The sequence below is a fragment of the Danio rerio genome, chromosome 10 (assembly GCF_049306965.1).
Source record: "Danio rerio strain Tuebingen ecotype United States chromosome 10, GRCz12tu, whole genome shotgun sequence".
In the NCBI taxonomy this organism is placed as follows: domain Eukaryota; kingdom Metazoa; phylum Chordata; class Actinopteri; order Cypriniformes; family Danionidae; genus Danio; species Danio rerio.
Genome location: NC_133185.1, coordinates 3,348,091 through 3,371,065, shown reverse-complemented (window position 1 = coordinate 3,371,065; position 22,975 = coordinate 3,348,091). Strand labels below are relative to the sequence as shown.

The window sequence follows — 22,975 nt, the reverse complement described above, 5'->3', positions numbered from 1 at the left end:
ATACGTTTCAAAATCGATTATTTACATTTTATTGGACGTCTTAGTAACAAAACGAAACGTGATTTTTATTGTGGTTTTAAAATTAGACAAAATCAAAAGAAATGAAAGGTACTACATGGGGTTTTCCTCCAACTTACTTTAGTTCAGATCCTGGAAGACAAATAAACATGCTTTTGTTCAGACTATTAGAAAGTATAAATGGTCCCTGAGAAAAAGACAAAATAGTTTTGCTAATTGTATCTAATACAATTATATTCACTGATTGTAAACCTTAATTTCTTAAACACTTTATTTTAAATAATAATTCATTGTCAAAATAGTCTGAAGTGTTTGGGTGGACTCATAATTATTTAATTGCAAGGGAAAATTCTGGCAGTATTTCCAATAAGTGACCTTTCACTAGATCTTAACCATCAGAAATCTAGTTATGTATGTGAATGCTTTATAACAGTAATGCTTCAATGCTCAGTAACAAAAAAAAAAAAAAGATAAATACAAATCAATAAAATCCAATTCATCAAAATGATTTTAAAAGAGATCTGACATTAGCCCACCATTGTAAACTCACATGTAAAAAGAAAAGAAAACAATAAAACCAATTTTAAAAAATACAATAAATACAAGAACATACAATAAAACCATTGTACAGCACTACAAACAGTCATATCCGTTTATGAGTTGACAGTTTCATACAAGGATTACACTTTCATAGCTGCCAGAAATCATAACAAAATAAAATTGAATAAAGGTTTTACATTCTAAAGTGAGTCAACGTTCATTTTAATGGATAAAAACCTTTACAAAGGCCCACCGACACAATTCTTCCCATTATCTATGTGCTTAAAAGCACGTACTGTTTTACACCCCAAAATTATAACAATAATAATAAATTACCTGTTTATTTTAATAGACAAAGCTAAAGAATCTTTTATTTTGCAGGTTTCTTTCTACTCTGCTCAGTCCAGCACCGTCCAATCAGCTTCCAGGACATCACAGCTTCTCTTCCTTTCCTGCATTAGCATTTGTGATGGTCGTTGTCTAAACAGCAAAAACACAGTACATCAACACAAACCTCTCAAAAAAGAGATCTAAAAGTGCATACAGTCATGTCATGTGAAGAAGTTAGGACATATAACATCTTTTTTGTCTTGTTTTTGGCATGAAGAAATCCTAAACTATTTTTTAAATAGGCTAAATCTACAACTCTCAAGAGTTAAATAGTTACGTTTTAGCATTTTTCAATGCATTCAGCCAATCTCCAGGCCTGACTAGAGCACTTTTAGCTTAGCTTAGCATAGATCATTGAATCGGATTAGACCATTAGCATTTCTCAGAAATAAAGATGTTCATCCAAGATTATATTTTCCCATTTTTCTTACTTTGTTTGAAAATAGAGTCATTGTACAACTCCTAAAGTATTAAATGGTTGAGTTTTACCTTTTTTTAATATATTCGCCTGATCTCCAGGTCTGGTGGGAGCCCTTTTAGCTTAGCTTAGCATAGATCATTGAGTCAGATTAGACTATTAGCATCCCGCTCACCTGTTCGACCATCCTCTGCATTTTCTCGATGACAGCGGTCATCTGTCCGGCGTTTTCTTTCAAACTCTTCTCGTATGTTTTATTGATCATCTCGGCTTTCTCCAGTTTCCTCTTCAGCTCTTTCTGCTGGGCCAGCTCCTGTTCACTGGAGGCCTGTAGTGCTTCTGCTGCATCTGAATCACAGTAACACACACCCATTCAAATGCATGCAGATAATGATGAATGATGAAATAAGCCATGTTTCCAACCAAAGATGCGAATTGGATTCATGCACAAAACTGGAATATCTCATTAAAGATTTGCGAATGAGTCGAAGAGAACAAAATCGTCACTTCCTGATAAACTGGTGCCAAATACCAACAAGAGAAATGGAGTTTGCCATGGTAGAAGCCACTGTGGGCCTTTTTTCTTGTTTAATAAATTACTTGCACCTCAGAAGATGAAACGCAATGAGCGTTCGGTGGCTTTTGAATATTGAAGAATGAATATTGTGTCTGACTCCATCACGAGCTTTGGACTCATCTTCAATGCCTCCTCCTCCATCTTCCCCCAGACATGCTCAATAATGTTTATGTCTGGTGACTGGGCTGGCCAATCCTGGAGCACCTTGGCCTTCTTTGCTTTCAGGAACTTGATGTGGAGGCTGAAGTATGAGAAGGAGCGCTATCCTTCTGGAGAATTTTTAAATATAAAAAGTTGACTCAAAACTGTAGTGTACAAATTTTGAAGTTAACTCGAATTTTAACCCAAGTACTGTAAATGACTCTATTTAAGTGGAGTCGACTCAAAAAAAGCTGTGCAGCAAGTTGCCTTACAATTTTAAGTCGATTCAATGTTTTTTTTTTACAGTTCAGTACTATAAACTGCCTGTATGCACAACAGAGTAGGCTAACCTTTTATTTGATATGAAAAGATGTGCATGAACTACAAACACATTTACCTGTGCCTTACACAAGTGAGTAGGCTTGAAAAACCGCTTGTAGAAAACTTCCTCATCTTTCACTCATTTTATCTCTCTGTCACACTCCAGGGACAGATGAGTCTTCGCTGAGGCCACCGCTGAGACTGCAGCTCTGCCAAGACTTTTGGCCAGCGGAGAAACTAAATGAAGTTTCACAAACTAATTTCGAGAGGAGCACGTGATATGATTGACTGCAGCTGGCCACTCATCTACACTCATTGGCTAGCCAATCGGATTGATCCAAACTCACGATAAGTAACCTAGCTAAAGGCTGATTTATACTTCTGCGTCAAACACCGGCGTATGCTACGGCGCTGACGCATAGCCCTTCGCCGTGGCCATCGCCGTCACTGACGTGCACCTCACAAAAAATGTAACTACTAGTCGCAACGACGCGTAGCGTAAGCTCTGTGATTGGTCGGCTTGGTAGCGCTGACGAGTCTGGGCGGTACTGAGAGCCGCGCGAATGGTGCGACGCTGCGCGAGCGATTGTTTACAAGTGTGGAGTCCCGTGAAGGAGCTCCTGATGGAAAGTTTTGTTTTGTGTTTACCTCATAGTTAAAGTTGTTGCACGTCCGCCGGTTCCTGCCTCAAAATGAGCGAGTTTGAGCCACTTGTACATCCCGGAAGTGTTCAGGAAAAGCAAAAAAATAGCGAAGAAACTCGACACAGAGGAACATTAACACCTCACTGCCAACTAGCGTTTCGGAAGTGTTAATGCAGACCCACAGAGACAGCGCGCAGAAGTATAAATGCACAGCCACGTGCGTTGCCTGCGCCGTGGGTTACGCCGGTCACCTGACGCAGAAGTATAAATCAGGCTTAAGAACTACTCCCTTATCTTCGTTTTTCCGAAGAAACCTCCCATCCACCCCTTCTCCTCCTTTCCTCTTTTGCCGAGGGGAGCTCTCGAGAGCACCTGACCTCGTACTCCCCTCACATGGTCTATGGACCTGGTGGGAGCCCTGGGCTCAACTATCTCCGAGCTTAGGGTTCTCTTCCGGGACAGCATGTCAAACTTGCTAACTTGCTAACAAGTTGTCAAACAGTATCTAAGTGTGAACTCTTGAAACTGGTCGTGCCGAACTGAGTCTGGTTCTCTCAAGGTTTTTTTTCTTCACTTGCCTATCGGTGAAGTTTTTTTTCCCAATCCGCTGTCGCCACTGGCTCGCATGGTTCAGGATTGGTAGAGCTACGCATCGATGAATTTGCTCTTCAGTGTTTGGACTCTCAGTAATGATTTAAACCACACTGAACTGAGCTAAACTGAACTGAACTTAAACACTAAAAACTGAACTACCCTGATCCAGTTACTATGACTATGTATGTGAAGCTGCTTTGACACAATCGACATTGTAAAAGCGCTATACAAATAAAGCTGAATTGAACTGAATTGAATTTTAACTGACATTTGCACCAGTTTTGCACATCTGCACCAGACACTTTCTTACAATCATTCCATATCTCAATAAAAAAAACCAAAACATTGTTCATTTATGTAGTGTGCTTTACACAGGTGAGTGGGATTGACAAACCACCTGTAGAAACACTCTTCTCTCTCTCTCAACGCAAGTGTGTTTTGAGCAAGTAGTTATTTTTGGCCTGTAATGTACTGTAGTCTCACCCAGTCTGGACTGCAGTGCGGCCACACTCTTCTCCAGGTCCCGCTGCGCCACTTTGCTGCTTTCCAGACACTGCAGCAGGTTTGGCAGGTTGACGACTTTCCCTTTGTAATTCACCACATCGGTGTTACTGGTGCGACGGACCGACCCTCTGTCTTTACACGGCTGAGTGGGCAACATCGCTTTATTTCCTGTGAGGAAGACTCAAGTGTGTTTACATGAGGGCTGTCAGTGTTAACGCTTTAACGCATGCAAATAATCTGACAATTTTAACACGTTAAGTTCCACGTGTATATTTTGTGTCTCACCCTATTACTTCACCCTTAAGTTGTGATTGCTATGATTTTTAATCGATGGTTCATCTGCATTATGAGACTGCATTCATTAGCACTGACCTTCAGCTATGGCGCTGGCGTCTGAAGGAGCGCTGTCTGACCAACGGCTGCACAGATTTCTGTAGAGGCACAGCCCACCGACTGCAGCCCTTTTGACCAAATCCTGCGCCTGAGGAGAGATGGGAAATTCAGCATGTTTGTCATGTTTTCTAGCTTTCATTTCTAAGCATGAATTAAAATAAAGATGTGTCTATTTGAGATCCACAAAGCCTTAATATATTAATGATGTTCCTCTAAAAAAATGTAGATTTTTACTTAAACTTGACATGAAATGTGACATCCAATTGAAACAGTCCTGAAATTAGAAAAGAGTGGCGGTGTGTGATTTTTATCATTTTGGAGCTGATCAGTGGAAGATGGGTGCTGCTAACAAAAGGAAGTAAGATTTATGAATGGCCGAAAGCAGGGCAGAAACGCGACACACCTTGATAGCCCCGCCCTATCGGACTGATAGTCCTACCCTTAAGGGATACCATGTGATCAGAAGTGAAGAAAAGTGATTTTGAGAGGGAGATCAAGTTAAGGCAGGGCTCGAAATTAACCTTTTTGCTTGGTAGCACCGGTGCTCCTAACTTTAAAAATTTAGGCGCATCAGCCAAAATTTAGTCGCACCCACCAATTAAGAGCACCGTTACTACAAGTTTTATACAAACATATTTATTGTATTTGAAATCAACACTAAACAATCTAACAAGCAAAAAAAATTATATATATATATAAATGCAAGCGTGAGGAAAATATGTCTCGACGAAATCCCGTTATCACAAGAAAATAGATTTTTATCCAATCATTCGCGTTCAGTGCTAGAGCAGTGGGCCAATAAGAAGAGCGTGAAGGCGGGGCAAGCATTACGGACTTGGATTTGTTCACTGCAGCAAGTTGACATGACAACAGTTTTAAACCATTCCGTTGCAAGTGCAGAGATGCATTCTGCGTGAATGTCTCCCGAATCCGCGCATGTGGTGAACATTTTGCAGTAAAAACTGGTCGCACATCACAATTTTAAGCACTCGCAGAAATGCTCCCAAATATATTTTAAGGTCGCATAGATAAAATTTCGGGCGCATATGCGACCAACATGGTCGCAATTTCGAGCCCTGTAAGGTATTTGATAAAAGATTATGAGGGCAAATTATTCATTCATTCATTTTCTTGTTGGCTTAGTCCCTTTATTAATCCGTGGTCGCCACAGTGGAATGAACCGCCAACTTATCCGGCACATTTTTATGCTGCGGTTGCCCTTGTCGGCTTAGTCCCTTTATTAATCCGTGGTCGCCACAGTGGAATGAACCGCCAACTTATCCAGCACATTTTTACTCAGCGGATGCCCTTCCAGCCGCAACCCATCTCTGGGAAACATCCACACGCACTCATTCACACACACTCATACACTACGGACAATTTAGCCTACTCAATTCACCCGTACCGCATGTCTTTGGACTGTGGGGGAAACCGGAGCACCCGGAGGAAACCGACGCGAAGGCAGGGAGAACATGCAAACTCCACACAGAAACGCCAACTGAGCCGAGGTTCGAACTAGCGACCTTCTTGCTGTGAGGCGACAGCACTACCTACTGCGCCACTATGTTGCCATGAAATCATATACTTTTTCATAGATTTTTAATATTTTACTGTTAAATGTAAATGTATTTTTGATGTGATCTACTGTTTTAACTAAAATCATATACCCATAAAAGTTTTTCCACGTTAAATTGAATCCAAATAAAACGTCAGAGAGGATATTGAAACCTGAGCAGGACTGAGAAACAGGCCGAGCGACAGCAGGATGTTGACCAGATCTGCTTCCCGAAGACTTCCTGTCAGCTGCCGGTCGAAGAACACGCAGGACAGAAGCACTTTACGGGGCAGTTCGTCCGTCCAGCCCGGAGGACGCTCCTTTAACACAGACAAAGAGGGTTAGAGGAGAAAGGCCCTGCTCACATTGATACTAAGATGCATTTTCCTTAATCTGAAAATTGACTACCCTTTCGGTATGTTGGGGGCTGTTTTTGCCCTATTAACTTCCACTATAATCACATTTTTTGATTGCATAGGCATGACCGCAATCATGTATCCATATAATCATGCATTCTTGACTGTTGGTGATATTTAATGTGAACAGGGCCTGAGATGCAGACAGAAGTATGATTTCTTACACAGTGTTTGGAGGTCTGATTGTCGGCTGCGTTGCTGCTCTGCTCTTCCACTCCTGCGCTCACAGTTTTACCGTCTCTCGATGGCTGCTTTCCCACTGCTTCAGTCTCGTCTGTCAGCATGGCGTCCTCTGCGTCTTTCTCTTCTTTGACTGTTTTCCTTGCATCACTCGAATCTTTCTTCTTTGTGGTCTTTTTGTCGGACTTTTTAATCTCCTCCTCCTCCTCCTTCAGAGTGAAACAGATGTTAACACAACTCAATAAGCACTGGGTTTTAATGCTCTTTTGAATGATGTTTTGTAGATGTTTGCTCGTTATTGAATGACTGACCACGTTTACATTAGGGATGCACCGAAATTAAAATTCTTGGACGAAACCGAAAAAGAGAAAAGCAAGAGAAAGGGTTTTTAGAGATCTAGCCATGTGAATAAAGGCTTTTTAATTTTTTCACTTTACTTGAGTGCCTTGGACTGATTCTTGTTGCAGATTTGATGAATCCCTTACCCAAAGAGCACCGACCATACATTTGAACTTACCCCAGAGCGCTTTTTGTTTTGTTTTTTCTCAAGAGAAAATTATTCGCACCATTCAATTTATGGCTAACTTTGCACTAACATTGCACTAACCTTAATATAATCAAGACATTGCAACTGCATAAATTAAAATTAAAAGCTGTAATTAGGCTTAGTTAGGCAAGTAATTGTATGACGATGGTTTGTTCTGTAGCCAAATCGAAAAAAAAAAAATAATTGGTTAAGAAGGCTAATAATGTTGACCTTAAAGGGTCACGAAACACCAAAACACATTATTTGAGCTGTTTACAGTCATAAACGTGTCCCATGCTGCTAAAAAAACACTATTAGGACACATATATTTCATAAAAAAGTGAAAATTGGTTGTTTTTGCGTTATTTCGAGCTAATTTGCTCTTCCAGTTTGAAACAAATTTTTGAAGCTGCGTCACGGAGATTAGATCCTTGTGTGTATTCCAGTGTGTAGACCAAGCGGCAACCTCCCGCTCTCCCTCAGGAAGCCAATACGGAAGTAACTAAAACTGCAATTCATCCGAAATTCCGCTAGTCCTGGCCGCTCCTGGCTCCAAAACAGAGCAAATTTCAATTGAGCGCACTGTTAGAATGGCCAACTTTACAGCAGAAAAAAAGGTGTTTACAGCCTGGTACAAAAAATGATTTTGGTTAATACAGCTAATATTACCCTTCATGACAACTGTGAGGGGGGTGAATTTTTTTATAACTCATCCGTTTCCTTTATATTAAGCTATATAAGTTTGCATAATTAAGGGCGTCGTCACTTGATTGACAGTTAGGTCTCGCTGGTCGCCGTCACATCACCTCTGCAGATTAGCCACTGAACTCGACATATTTATCGTATTTCTGTGTTGTTTTATGTGGCTTTGCACAGTCAACTGCCTTTTGGACTTGTTTCCCACAATTATTAGATGGCATGGCATGCTGAGGGCACTTAATTGTGCTCACAAACCATTCACGTGGCCTCCGTTTCCCAAAGTTATATACTTATATACCATCTCTATACATGTATTTGTTTTATTTAAGATCATTTATCGTTTATATTTATATTTAGAGCTGTAATGCACTGCAGAATCTGTCAGATTGATTAGCTGTAGGCTCTAGAACAGTCATCTGAAGCGTTGTCATACAGTGTTATGCTGGATTTTATCAATAGTCTTACAGTAACTAACACAGACTATATCTGAAGTGTTTGTAAGTAATTCATGTTTTCCTCCTGTTGAAAAACGTCAATGTTTAGTGGCTCAATGTATTACAGCAGTGTTTTTAAAAGTCTAAACATTTTATTGATATAGTATACAACCAAGCACAAGTGGTCAGAACACAAACGAGTCGCAGGTGATAAAGTATTAAGCATTTCTCCCAAAGTAAAGTGTGTCTGAGGCAGGTCCAAGCTAAATGCCAGCAGGTGTCTGTAGCTCCGCTCACTCTCCGCCTCTTTGCCCTTGTTTGGTATCCCGCCGTGGGTGTGATGACGCGTGACCAAAATGGCGACGGTTGGCCGTGCCTACTTGTGGCTTCTTTTGCGCTCTTCAGAAACCTATGGGTGACGTCACGGATACTACGTCCATTATTTTACAGTCTATGGTGTAGACTGGCTGTCTGTACCGGTGAGTACAATGTGCCGCGTTTGAGCATTAATTCATGAGAAAGACTTGCTTCAAACCAATCAGCATGCTCTATTGTGTATGCGGTGCAGCTTTATTAATATGCATGATAGTTTCAAACGGCGGCGGAGAGATGCCACGTTGTGTTGCCAAAACAAGCGAAAGAACAAGAATTGTTTGGAGACACGGGTCGTCAGTGTTTTGTTTATAAATGTTCTGCAACAAAGGTTTTGTTTCATTAAGGGTGCTTTCACACCTACACTTTTGTTTCGGAACGTGTCTCGTTTTCCCAGTTAGCGCGGTTCGATTGGCATATGTGAACAGGGCAATCGCGCTCTGTTCCGCGCCAAAGTAATCGCTCCGAGATCGCTTGAATGAGGTGGTCTCGGCTCGATTGAAACGAACCCTGGAGCGGTTCGATTGGAGTGAGAAAGCGATCCGATCCGAGCGCGGTTATGTCACAGTGTTTTATGGATATGTAATAGGCTTACGGCTATATGAAGAGAGAATTATGAGTAGGGCGGGAAGTTTCGCGAGTCTCCGGATGCCCGCAAACGAGTGATGATCTCCCGGTAATCTCGCGTCTCTCTCCCAGTCCTCAAATAGGCATCGTCGCGCACCCTTCTCACCCCTCCCCACCGCATCTCTCCTCAGACACGTCGCGCACACCCTGTCAATCACCAAACCACCACCTCCCCTGACAGCTGAGCGGGACGCTGCAAAATAAACCCTGACACTCTGACCAATGTGAGGAGAGTTTACTCGCACGTGACTTGTTTTAGCTCTTTTGGTCCGATTAAAAACTTTGCAGTGTGAAAGCGAACCGCTCCAGAGCAAAGAGCAACAATGTAACAATTGTAATCTCTGTTTCAGAACAACTGAATCGATTCACAGGTGTGAAAGCACCCTAAGAGCGCAGCTGGACTCACATGTGGATTACAGTGCACACGACAGAAATATGTTTGTAAGGAACATTTTTTACCCGAGAGCTTTTCACATCTGGAAATGGTGTAATACGGATTTGCTGCTCGTCCTATTTAAAAAAAAAAAAAAGACGTGGTTCCTAGAATTTTTGGCGCATTTTGTGACAGGATAGTCTATACACACTTGACTTTCTGACACTACCTATAAATTGCATCTAAGTTCTCGAGAAATGCTGAGTTTTTGTCTCTCAAACATTCCATTAAAACTACACTCTCCAGCAGTTCCTCGCATGCAATATCTCGTTTGTCACGGGGGGCATGCAGGAAATATTTCTGAATGAAAGGGAAAGAGCCAAACTGCAGTTAAAGTCCACAAATTTATAATTTGGCAAATAATTGGATGACTGATGTCCATGTAAACACCGTCACTGTCTATCTCCCCTGTCTCTGTGTTTGTTTTGTCTGTGAAAATCAGTGTGTGCCCGAACGGAAACTCTCATTTTTATGCAAAACCTTCCCTCTTTCCCTCCCCCGACACTCCCACCTAAACAGAACTGGACTCACCCACTTTCCTGACTTAGAAGCCTAATAATGTTGACCTTAAAATAGTTTTAAAAAATAAAAAACTGCTTTTATTCCAGCCGAAATAAAACAAATAAGAATATAAAATATTATAGGAAATACTGTGAAAAATCCCTTGCTCTGTTAAACATCATTTGTGAAATATTTGAAAAAAAAAAAAAGAAAACGGATTTAAAGGAGGTTGAATAATTCTGGCTTGAACTATACATGTAATAAAAACATACTGAACTAGTGTACCTTGGCGGTGTTGTTGTCCTGTTTGGCTTCAGTCTGTGGGTCGCTGATGTTTTGAGGCAGACTGCAGAGACACCGATACAGCTGAAGCCCAAAATCCCTCTGGAGCATCTCGCTGAACATCTCCGCAATCAAGCTCACCTGACGGCAGCACATGACAGAGGTCAGAAGATGATCCTAAAATACAGAGCTCAGCATAAATGAGTACACCCACAATTTTCCGGAAACCTCTGTATGTGTGAAAGGGGCTGTTTTTAGTCATTTATCAGACGCTTTCGCCCAAAACGACTTACAATTGAGGAGGCATTCAGCGATTCAACAAGAAGAGGCAACACACACAAGAAGTGTGAATTATACAAAGGAACTGTTAGTGCTCAAAGAGTTGATAGAGTAATGATATTTACTTGAATTGATAAAGTAATGCTAAAGTAATGATATTTTTTAGATATATAGAATGAAGAGCGTTTCTACAGGTGGTTTGTCAAGCCCACTCACTTCTGTGAAGCTCACTTCATAAATGCACATTTTTTTTTTTTTTTTGGAGATATGGAGTGATTGTAAGATTGTGGCTGCGTCCGAAACCGCATACTTCCATACTATATAGTACGCTAAAATCAGTATGCGAACCGAGTAGTATGTCCGAATTCATAGAATTCGAAAATTAGTATGCGAGAAGTACCCGGATGACTTACTACTTCCGGTGAGATTCTGGAGTGTGCATCCCATACACGCTGCGCTATCCCATGATGCCCTGCCACGAGAGAATTCATGAATGGGAGTGAAGCGTCGCAATTGACGCAGGTAGGTCACTTCACCATGACAAAATCGCAGATTTTCACATTTATACTATAGACCTTTTTCATGGCTGCTGCATGGAGGGCGCCATAGCGACCAGCGTCTTCCGGTAGAATGCTAAAAACTTCCGTTTACAGCGTGTACAACTGGTCATTTGCGCTCCGAAAATGGGTTTCAATAACGTTTTTAATGGATAACAGAGTGTTTTTGTGACACACAACTTAGAAATGTGTCTGTTAAAGCCGTTATAATCTGTCACGTGTGGTTCAAGAGTGTCAGAAATACGAGAAAAATGTTCTGCTAGTTCACGTGTCTGCCGTCAGAAATACAGTGTGTGTGTGCGATCCCGGCCTGTCAGCTGTTAGCTCGGCGGCTCTTTAACACACACACACACACACACACACACACACACACACACACACACACAGACACAGACACACACACACACACACACACACACACACACACACACACACACACACAGAGAGAGAGAGAGAGAGAGAGAGAGAGAGAAAGAGAGAGAGAGAGAGAGAGAGAGAGAGAGAGAGAGAGAGAGAGCAAACCAGAGTACTGGCATGAAACTTAACAGGCAATTTACAAAAATGAGCAATAAAAGTCTGTTATTGATCCTCTGCTGGCTGATTTGCTGTTCATTCTAATCGCGAGCCGTTTGTGTTTTATTTCGTGTGTTGTTTTTTACCACGGTTTGTGTTTTTCTGTCATTTGGAAATGACACTAGCCTATATTTTCACTTTGTCACAGTTATTAAATCAGTGTGTCAGTGGCACAGTACAGGCTACGTGTGTGTGTCAAACATTTTGGTGAATTACATTTGTTTGGGCTGGTTATATATTTGAAATAAAGAGAAACTGTGGACTTTAGCGATGACGAGGCTTCATTTAAACTGCAGAAGATGCCGTCTGACAGCGAGAGGAAAACGCCTCACAGCAGCTGTTTTCCCTCCTATTAGAGCGCATTGCTTTAAATGATCAGTCCAGGAGATGGCGCTGATGAACAACAGTATTAGTTCAAAGCGGATAAAAGCAGGTAAAATAGATTAAAACTATCGTTTCAAAGCTGTCCAAATGTGACTGTTTACACGCATCAGCTGCCGACCGGAAGTTCTTCGCATTCTCCTTGCGCATACACGCAAAGCATAATGGGTAATTTTGCGTTCTAAGAAAAAGGTCTATATAGAACGTACTTTTCTAACGGCCGAGTAGTACGTTTAAATTTAAATGCAGTACCTACTGAGTAGGTTTCGGACGTAGCCTGTGTCTGGTGCAAATGTGCAAAACTAGTGCAAGTGTGGGTTAAAGTATCAGGGAGATGAAAGAGTATGTTTTCTACAGGTGGTTTGTGAAGCCCACTCAGCTGTCTGAGGCACAGAATTGAGGATGCTTTGAGGTTGTCATGTGGTGTGATGTGGATCAATGAGGGGTGTAATCATTTATGCTATAATTTTAGCTTATTTATACACACCTCACAGCTGTCTCTGGTCTGAAGGGTCTGCGGCTCCAGCAGCGACGACAGAGAAACCGCAGACAGATTTAGTCCGGCTGATGGGTGAAAAACCACAGACGGAGATTCTGGGAGTGACAGGTCATCTTCCTGGAGGACAAGAAGGAAGACAGATTAGCTAGTGATCGGGTTGTGCATAATAACACTATGCAGTTGAGGTCAAAATGATTAGCTCTGCCTGTGAAGATAGTATTCTTTTTCAAATATTTCCCAACAGGAAATTTTCATGGCATTTCCTATAATTTATATAGTCTTTAGAGAACCTAAATAAACCTAATGAAACACAAACAGTCATGAAATGGCCTGCACAGGGTCCAGACATGATTATTACAGAGGTTGTATGAGATCACCTGGGTATAAGAAGACAGATATGACACTCTAAACCTAAAGAAGAACTCTGGAAAGTGTTAAAAGAAGCCTGATATCATTACGCAGCACATTATTTCAGATAATGTCCGGACAATTACATGTCAATCTGTGTTTGGTGCAAGGTGAAGCCACATTAAACATAGCCTTTTGCTAAAAGAGGAAATATTGTGCCGTTGTTGTTGTTTTGTACATATTTCCCGTATTTTCTGTTTGCTTTTAATAAAGAGACTGATTGATTATATATTGTGCAAAAGTCTTACGCCAACTAAGCTGGTATAGTGCTTGGGAATATTGCTTATTCATTGTTGTATATTGTATGGATGAAATAAAAAGACTATCTAAAATAATATAATATATTATTAATTATTAATATAATATAATATAATATAATATAATATAATAATATAATATAATAATATAATATAATATAATATAATATAATATAATATAATATAATATAATATAATATAATAATATAATATAATATAATATAGTATAATATAATATAATTAATATAATATAATATAATATAATATAGTATAATATAATATAATATAATATAATATAATATAATTAATATAATATAATATAATAAATATAATAAATATAATATAATATAATATAATATAATATAATATAATATAATATAATATAATATAAGTCTAATATAAAATCATATTCATCTTTCCTACAAATTATTAGACTCTTTTCTAGCCATAAAATGCTATTTCTTCCGGGTTTTCTGCAACCATGATGCCTGCGCATCCCGAATGTTTACAAACTGGTAATTATCCTTTATCATGACATTAGCCCTACTAGAAGCCCTCTCTGATGCGAATCGAAGCATATTCTGCAATATTTATAAGGCCATATTATTTATAAGAGGTCTACACGGTGGCAGAGTAGGTAGCACGATTCGCCTTGCAGCAAGAAGGTCGCTGGTTTGAGCCTCGGCTGGGTCAGTTGGCGTTTCTGTGTGGAGTTTGCATGTTCTCCCCGTGTTGGCGTGGGTTTCCTCCAGGTGCTCCGGTTTCCCCCACAGTCCAAAGACATGCGGTACAGGTGAATTGGGTAGGCTAAATTGTCCGTAGTGTATGTGTGTGAATGGGTGTGTATGGATGTTTCCCAGTGATGGGTTGCAGCTGGATAAGTTGGTGGTTCATTCCGCTGTGGCGACCCCAGATTAATAAAGGGACTAAGCCGATAAGTAAATGACTGAATGAATAATTATTTATAATAATATTACAGTACCAGCTGTAAGCTCGCCCACTCTTCTTCTGATGGCACTAGATTCCACACATCTGGCATTAAGACCACGACGGTCTCCACTTTATCTCCTGAAAGATATCTCAGCTCCGCCATCTTATACCTGCAGAGGGTGAGAAAGACTTTTAGAGACATTTAAAGGGATAGTTCATCCACAAATTGAAAATAACTTCATCACTGAATTCTCCCTCATGTGGCTTTTAATCTTTATGAGCTTGTTTCTTCTATTGAACACAAAGAAGATAGTTTGAAGAATGCTGGTTCCTGGCAAAAATTGACTTTCTGCTTAAAGTGACATTTAAAGGCTTAACTAGGTTATTAAGCAAGTTAGGGTAATTAGACAAGTCATTGTATAGCAGTGGTTCGTTCTATAGGCAATTGAAAACAAATATAGCTTAAAGGGGTAATAATATTGACCTTAACATGGCTTTAAAAAAATTCAAAACTGCTTTTATTCTAGCCGAAATAAAACAAATAAGACTTTCTCCACAAGAAAAAATATTATAGGAAATACTGTGAAAAATTCCTGAATCTGTTTAACATCATTTGGGAAATATTTGAAAAATAAATAAATAAATAAAATAAATAAATAAATAAAATAAAATCACAGGAGGGTGAATAAAGGTTTTGATCAAATTTGGAAAATTATAATAAATAAAAAGCAGGAACATTATTTTATTTACTCAAGAAATAAACTAAAAATAAAACTGTAACTGAGCACAGACAGTACTGTATGAAAATGGCTACAAGGGCTGCTTACACCTGGTCACATCATGTGTTTTTTTCTGACTGGATAGCTGTGTGATGAGTGTAAATGTGCTCGAAATGCATTCAAGACAGACATAAAACCGACTGCTCAGACCAGGTGTTTTGGGACACATTCCAGATGAAACTGGACTGATCTAAATGCTTGAATGGTTGCTGAAATCAAATATGAAAATTTGACGCCTCCCAAAATGCAAGAGCGCACATGTGGTGGCCTATATGGCTGTCAGATATACAAGCGCAAAACCATAAGCAACAGAAGGCCACAGGTGACAATTTGAGATGTTTGTTTTGTTATCTTTGATTTTCTCCAGAAGACAACATATTATAGGAAATACTGTGAAAAATGTCATTTTCATTTGGGAAATATTTGGAAATTGACTTTAACTATAAATGGAAGCATTTTCACAAGCCAGATAGTAATGCAATCAGAAATAAAACGCATAAAGTGATCAGGTGTAAACAGTTCCAGAGTAGTAGACAATAGTTAAACAACATAACTTGACTATTAAATTAAAATGATAAATGAAATATACGGACCACTGTGTGCAGGCTGAGAGGTCCAGTCCAGCTTGCTCCTTCAAGCATCGGACCGCCGTGTTGACCAGCGTCAAACTGTCCTTCGCTGGATTGGCTCCGTCTGCTTCCGGGGACCAGTGGCCTCCTGGAAGACGCTGTTCACCTCCACTGTCCACTATCAGAAACTATTAGGGAAGAAGAGCACACAATCACACATTAAACTCATCATGCTTCATCATAAAACATCTTTTACATTTATAAAAATCGATAACAATGAAGCCAACCGATAATAAAGCCAACTAAAAACAAACTGAAATTTACTGGTCTCAATATAAAATCTAATTTAAAAATGCAAAACTGTAAAAACATTGATGCTGTTTAGCATAGAAAACAAAAGCAAAACAGTCAGGTCTGTTCATAAATTGCATGGCTTAAGTAGATGTTTTTACTTTGAGAAGTGTGGAGGGATGAACGGCCTCCTTCTGCGTCTGACCGTCATTCGAGAGGTTACAACACTGTGAATACACGTCCTCAAGACACGGCATAGAAAACAACAGGACCTGCGTGGAGAACAAGAGCTATTCGTGAACCAATGCAGGAGAACGTGAGCCTGACGCGACCACATGATCTGTACTCGTACCCTAACAGCAAAAGCATCATCGGTGGACTCGCAAACGTCCGCTTCAGTCTCCGGCTGGTTTGGTCCTATGTGGAAGAGACAGGGTCCTCTTAGAGGTAGTGGCTGGTCCAGAGGGAAACTTTCCGTCCAGGACAGCTGGAGGTGGAAGAGGCTGGATGGGATGTGCAGGTGTGGATACCGGCGCTGAAGCTCCAGGTAATCACAGGCCTGGCTGGAAAAACCAAGAGCAAATGTTAGCAAACATTTTTTTTCCATCTAAAAATTGCTGACAAGCTAAGACATATGCTATCAATGTCCTATACGGAAAGACTTCATGATTTTATGACCTCTAGGTTAGATTACTGTAATGCATTACTAGATGGTTGCCCTGTAGGCCTAATTAGCAAACCAAGCTGGTTCAAAATGCAGCTGCTAGAGTGCTTTCTACAACTAAGAACTATGATTATAGTACTCCGGTACTTATAGTGGCTCTCTAATAAGGCTGATTTATACTTTTCTTGAACCTCTGCTGAAGTTGTGAAGGCTTTTATACTTGACACACTCGCTGTTGTACTGTTATTTGCAACAACAGTGAGCGACTCGGAGCAGAGCAAATGTTAATGAACATTTTGTTGGCAAACTACAACATATGCTATGAATGTCCAATGCGTAAGACTAATGCATGCTTGTATGACCTCTCAGTTAGATTACTGTAATGCATTACTACAGGGGTGGCCAATCCTGTTCCTGGAGACCTACCTTCCTGCAGATTTCTGGTGCAACCCTTATCAAACACACCGGTCTGTAATTATCAAGTGGATTTCAGGTCCTAATTAATTGGTTCAGGTGGGTTTGATCAGGGTAGGAGCTAAACTGTACAGAAAGGTAGATCTCCAAGAACAGGATTGAGCACCCCTGCATTACTAGATAGTTGCTCTGTAGGCCTAATTAACAAACTTAGCTGGTTTAAAATGCAGCTGATGATTTTAATCTACATATTTATTCTAAAGTGTTTTCTAGAACTAAGAAATATGATCACATTACTCTGGTTCTGGCAGCATCAATAGTTGCTCCCTATTAAGGCTTATTAATAGGGAGAATAGACCTGAATGAACTCAAACATGACTGTCTAAGCAGGACAGTATCAAGGTTAGTACAGTTTTGCATTTTCAAATTTGATTTTATATCGAGACTTGTAAATTTTAGTGTATTTTTAGTTGGTTGCATTAATGGTTTTGTTAATTTTATGTTGGTTTCTATTTTGTGAACACATTTCTATGTAGTTTTGATACATTTAGTAATTAATGAGGTTAACAGAACAGGTCCAGTACTTTTGACAAACTACAACATATGAAATCAATGTCTAATGTGGAAAAACACACTCATGCTTTTATGACCTCTAGGTTAGATTACTGTAATGCGTTACTAGATGGTTGCCATGTACATGGCTGTCTGATTAACAAACTTAGGTGATTAAAATGCAGCTTTAAGAGTGCCTTGATCATATCACTCCCTATTATGATCATATCACTCCCTATTAAGGCTGATTTACACTTTCGTTATCCTCTGTGCACACAGACCGTATAAACCCTGCTCGTGCTTTATCCTGTTCTTTTTTCACACTATTCCAAAGTGTTGTGTCTTGCAATTCAGAAGCAAAGATGTGTTGTGTGTGAACGAGCCCTTACGTGTCCCTGGAGAAGCAGGAGAACAGAGGCACGCTGTGTGTGGCTGCAGAGCTGGTCTTTTTGGGCGCTTCCTCTTCTGATGTGGCCCTCCATCTCTTTCGTTTCTGGTGCATGAGGTCTCCTCCCCACAGCCCTCCACCACCGTCCTCCCTAAAACACAGTTCACACACGTTATTCACGAAATAAACTGAATTAATCAGACTGTTTAAAGAAAATATATTAAATATTCTAAAAGAAACCGATATTTTATTAGGCTATATACACTCTGACGTTTAATTTACAGACAGCCTGATCAATTTTCATCCACTTACCAGCGTCCAGCTCTGCGCCCTCCCATCCCCTCCGAGTGCCTCTTCCGTCCTCCACCCCATCCATCAAATGGCCCATTCCAGCCCATCTGCTGGTGATGGGACAGCTGGATCATCCCACCTGGGAAGTATCAGACAGATTTAGATGACTACCACAGGATTATGCAGCACCCCTAATGGAGCCTATTCACATTTCCAGGTTTCTCAGTAGTGAAAGTCGTCATAGTTGGTAAACTTAGGGTTCTATTTAAACAATCCATGCGCAAAGTGTAAAGTGCAAGGCGCAAAAGCATTAAGGACGTGTCCGAATCCACTATTGCTATTTTAAGGACGGAAAAATCCGCTTTGCGCCGTGGCGCATGGTCTAACAGGGTTGAGCTTGTTCTTTTAACGAGTTATAGGTGTGTTTTGAGAATAAACCAATCAGAGTCTCATCTCCCATTCCCTTTAAGTTGCGCCATAGTGCATTTGCTATTTACATGATGGACTTTGTAAGTGTAAAAACTGAACGTTTCACTAGAGAAAACAGTTAAACAGAGCAGCTACAGCACAAGAATGAGAGATTAGCCTCCTCATTCTTTACTTTCACTTTCACTCTCGTGGATAGGGAAACCTTGTACGCACAGACATCCATTAGTCTATAAATGATTCATTTTGTTTGTTAAGCGCAAGGATTTTTTAAAAACAATTTCTAAATTCAGTTCTAATTTTAGCAAACAAATAAATGAACAATAATAACGAAGTGTGCTCAAAAACCTGAGTTATATCTAAATACACATCCTGTGCCCCATATGGTCTAAAACCTGACAGGTGGACAAACCTAAGCTTGTTTTTAATAAAACAAATATAAATATGGATATAATAAATAATACTGCTAATAATAATAACATTATACCGAAGCAAATTGTCATGAATAAACTGAAAAAGCCTGCCGAGATGAAGAAGGCATGGAGGTGACGGTTTTTGTATTTATGTAGGCTAGAAAATAAACATTTTTGTAATATTTTAATCCTTTAATTCTTTTTCATTTGTAAAGATATTTGCGCATTGCTGTACATCCTGTGTGTAATAAGCCATGTGTAAGTGCGGTGCTCAACTAACGCGCTCTGCGCTGGACTTTAGACCGGCTTTGATCTGGTCTATTGAACAGTCTATTCTAGTTCCTCAAAATAGCAACGCACCAGCAATGCGTCTCAACACGCCTCCTTTTTTAGACCAGAATGATGCGCATAGGAGCGCAAATGCATTTGCTATTTAAACAGCGTGGTGCAAAACGTCAAAACGACTTTTGCGCTGAGCTGAAACTAGCAAACAACTATTGTGTCGCACCTTGGGCCGCATTGCGCCGGGTGTATGATAGGGCCCTTAGAGTGCAGTGAATGTCAGAGTACAAGAAAATAATTGTTTTACAATCCTATTGCTGAAATAATAAAAGAAAAAAAGTCCACGAAGGTGTTATCGAGACTTTCAGAAAAAGAAAAAGCCAGAAGAGAAAACAACTGCAGATTTACTGTCCTGCCTGCATAGACACTACATTAGAAACACATTGCACAAGCAGATTTTGATGCAAAGATGATGAAATACATACAGTTAAAGTCAAAATTATTCGTGCTCCTGTATTTTATTTTATTTCCCGATATTTCCCAAATTATGTTTAACAGAGCAAGGATGTTTTCAGAGTATTTTCCATAATATTTTTCTTCTGGAGAAGGTCTAATTTCTGATAGAATAAAAGCAGGTTTTAATTTTTTAGAAATCATTTTAAGGTCAATATTATTAGCCCGCTTAAGCATTTTTTCTTTCAAAGGTCTACAGAACAAACCACTGTTATACAATGACTTGCCTAATTACCCTAACTTGCTTAATTGACCAAATTATCTCTTTAAATGTCACTTTAAGCTGAATACTACTATCCTGAAAAATATCTAGTCAAATATTATTTACTGTCATCATAGCAAAGACAAAATAAATCAGTTAATAGAGATGAGTTATTAAAACTATCATGTTTAGAAATGTGTTGAAAACATTTTGTCTGTTAAACAAAAATTGGGGAAAAAATAAAGAGGGGGACAAAAAATTCTGACTTCAATTGTAAATGATAATGCTTTATTAATAAAAATCTAAACATAAAAAAAATTCAGTACCAGAATTTGGCTGCATACTGGGAATCAGCGGTGGTATTTTGGGGGATTTCAGCAGAGGTTGTGGTTTGGTCCCTAAAATCCCCGGCTTCAGAGTGGATGACATGGAGGGCAGCAGCGGAGGGGGAGATTTAAAGGGCTGAGAGAAAAAAACAAGACAGTTCAGATGTTCTGGAGATCAGACATAAAAATAACCTGTTAATTAAACACTAGCAATTATAGGGGAATATCACATATTAACTTTTTCAATTTCAAGATTAGGTTATTTTTCATTATTTGAGCATTTTCACAAAACACAATGGTTAAATATAAACAAAAGTTCATATAAATATTTATGTTAAAGAACATGGTAAATGCATTTCATGTGTTCATGTTTTAGTGAACTGTCCCTTTAAGATGTACATCACATGACTGCTGACCTGTCCGTTCAGTGTCTGAACTCTCTGTGCCTTCAAGCTGATGGTACACAATGTAACTACAGAAGAGTCAAGCTTAAATAGGAAATCTTTCTTATTTTTTTGAGCGAGATGCTAATGGTCTAATCCGATTCAATGATCTATGCTAAGCTAAGCTAAAAGTGCTCCCGTTAGAATTGAAAAATCGGCTGAGTGGATTCAAAAATGGTAAAACTCAACTTTAAAAGACAAGTATATGAATACAGAATTAAATTTTAGGTGAACTGTTCCTTTAAGATGTACATCACATTACTGCTCACCTGTCTAGAAGCTAACGGTCTAATCTGATTCAATGACCTATGCTAAGCTAAGCTAAAAGTGTTCCCGATAGACTCTGAGATTGGCTGAATGGATTGAAAAGGGGTAAAACTCAACTTTAAATGACAAATACCTGATTAAAAAATGAAATTTTAGGTGAACTGTCCCTTTAAGATGTACATCACATTACTGCTTACCTGTCCCTTTAGGGTCTGAACTTTCTGTGCCGTCCAGCTGATGGTACACAGTGTATCTATAGAAGCGTCCAGATTAAATTGAAAATGTTTCTTTCTTTCTTTTAAATGAGATGCTAATGGTCTAATCTGATTCAATGATCTATGCTAAGCTATGCTAAAAGTGTTCCCGATAGATCCGGAGATCGGCTGAGTGGATTAAAAAATTATAAAACTCTACTTTAAATGACAAGTATATGTTTACAGAATTGAAATGTTTGAAATTTTTGGTAAACTGTCCCTTTAAGATGTACATCACATTACTGCTCACCTGTCCAGAAGCTAATGGTCTAATCCGATTCAATGATCTATGCTAAGCTAAGCTAAAAGTGTTCCTGACAGACCTGGACATTGGCTGAATGGATTCAAACCTGGTAAAACTTTAAATGACAAGTATATGTTTACAGAATTGAAATGTTTTGGTGAACTGTCCCTTTAAGATTTACATCACACTATTACTCACCTGTCCGTTCAGGGTCTGAACTTTCTGTGCCGTCCAGCTGATGGGCTTTTGAGAGTCCTGGATTGCTTTCACCAACACTTTTTCACCCACAACAGGCATACGACCAACCACAACACTGCAGGACAATGCATAACAACTCCATGACTTCAACTAGATACTCATTCTATGAATAATAACTCATACTCAGTCATGCAAACCTCATTGGAAAATGAACATCCTGATCCACAATCCCATGATGCTCCTGCATCTGAGTGACCACCCCAGTAAACACACGCTGCCTCATCTGAACACATAGTATAATTCAGTGTTTACACAATAATGCATCAAAAATAACAACAATAATAAATAATAATGAACGAATTCCCATTATATATATATATATATATACCTGAGTCTCCATATCAGATTTTCGTTTCTCCTTTGCATGCAAAAGAAAGTATAATGATTGCTTCTGGGAAACATGCATACACAATGGAAAAAATGCATAAATTAAAAAATATTAGAATTAAAGAATTGATGATTTGTTATGCTAGCTGTTTTGGTCAATGTGTGTGTGTGATATTCACTTCCTACAGCATTAGCATTACAGTAACACTCATTTCGCGTATCCACAGACTTTTATTTAAGACGTAACTAATAGGGGGGATATTAATGAACATGAGGCGATAATTAAAAGGTCAAACTTACGTGTATTTTGTGTTCGTGGTTGTTTTTTAATCTACGTTGATGCTTTTGTTTGTTTCGTGTGTCAGTTCATCGAATGGGCGGTTCGGCATTAGCGGCCTCAGAAGGTCAGTCCGTGTAACTGCATGTGAAACGCCTTCAACTGCGATTTATTGTTACTTAAACGCTAGAAAATTACAAAAACGTTTATTAATGTGACGTAAATATCCATTGCTTGTTTTATACGCTTTGTTATTCATCGTAAACGCTCGTGTTTATGATAAAAAGGTCGTTCGGTTTGACCTGCAGTTCTCTTCCAGGACGTTTGGTGGCGCTGAGAAGCGGCG

The 22,975-nt window shown here is 39.4% G+C and overlaps 1 protein-coding gene and 1 long non-coding RNA gene across 9 annotated transcripts in view; one reads left to right on the top strand and one right to left on the bottom strand.

Annotated features, from left to right (window-relative positions):
• LOC141376286 (uncharacterized) overlaps positions 1-22,975 on the top strand; it is a 501,640-nt gene that overhangs the window by 210,973 nt on the left and 267,692 nt on the right. The window lies entirely within an intron of this gene.
• On the bottom strand, positions 14-22,742 carry ccar2 (cell cycle and apoptosis regulator 2). Of its 8 annotated transcripts, none has more exons than XM_005155529.5 (19): positions 22,653-22,742; positions 22,354-22,416; positions 22,163-22,248; positions 21,966-22,080; positions 20,560-20,695; positions 18,419-18,536; positions 18,108-18,257; positions 16,441-16,651; positions 16,250-16,360; positions 15,822-15,985; positions 14,502-14,619; positions 12,843-12,971; positions 10,569-10,742; positions 6,676-6,900; positions 6,269-6,415; positions 4,520-4,628; positions 4,127-4,315; positions 1,542-1,714; positions 14-1,038 (listed from the first exon to the last, which is right to left on the bottom strand). In XM_005155529.5, the coding sequence occupies exons 2-19, from the start codon at positions 22,363-22,365 to the stop codon at positions 991-993; spliced, it is 2,415 nt and encodes an 804-aa protein (XP_005155586.1). In that variant the 5' UTR covers positions 22,366-22,416; positions 22,653-22,742; the 3' UTR covers positions 14-990. The 8 variants fall into 8 exon arrangements, with proteins under 8 accessions (XP_005155586.1, XP_005155588.1, XP_005155587.1 ...); XM_005155531.5 differs by having other exon boundaries at positions 10,569-10,706; XM_005155530.5 differs by having other exon boundaries at positions 22,354-22,413.

What these genes read in the sequence shown, in the direction of transcription:
- ccar2 (XM_005155529.5), bottom strand. An exon ending in TCCTGCTTCTCCAGGGACAC is followed by an intron (nt 16,652 to 18,107) that starts GTAAGGGCTCGT and finishes TGGTTTTTCCAG; the next exon opens with CCAGGCCTGTGATTACCTGG. An exon ending in CTCTCAGCCTGCACACAGTG is followed by an intron (nt 14,620 to 15,821) that starts GTCCGTATATTT and finishes CACCCTCTGCAG; the next exon opens with GTATAAGATGGCGGAGCTGA.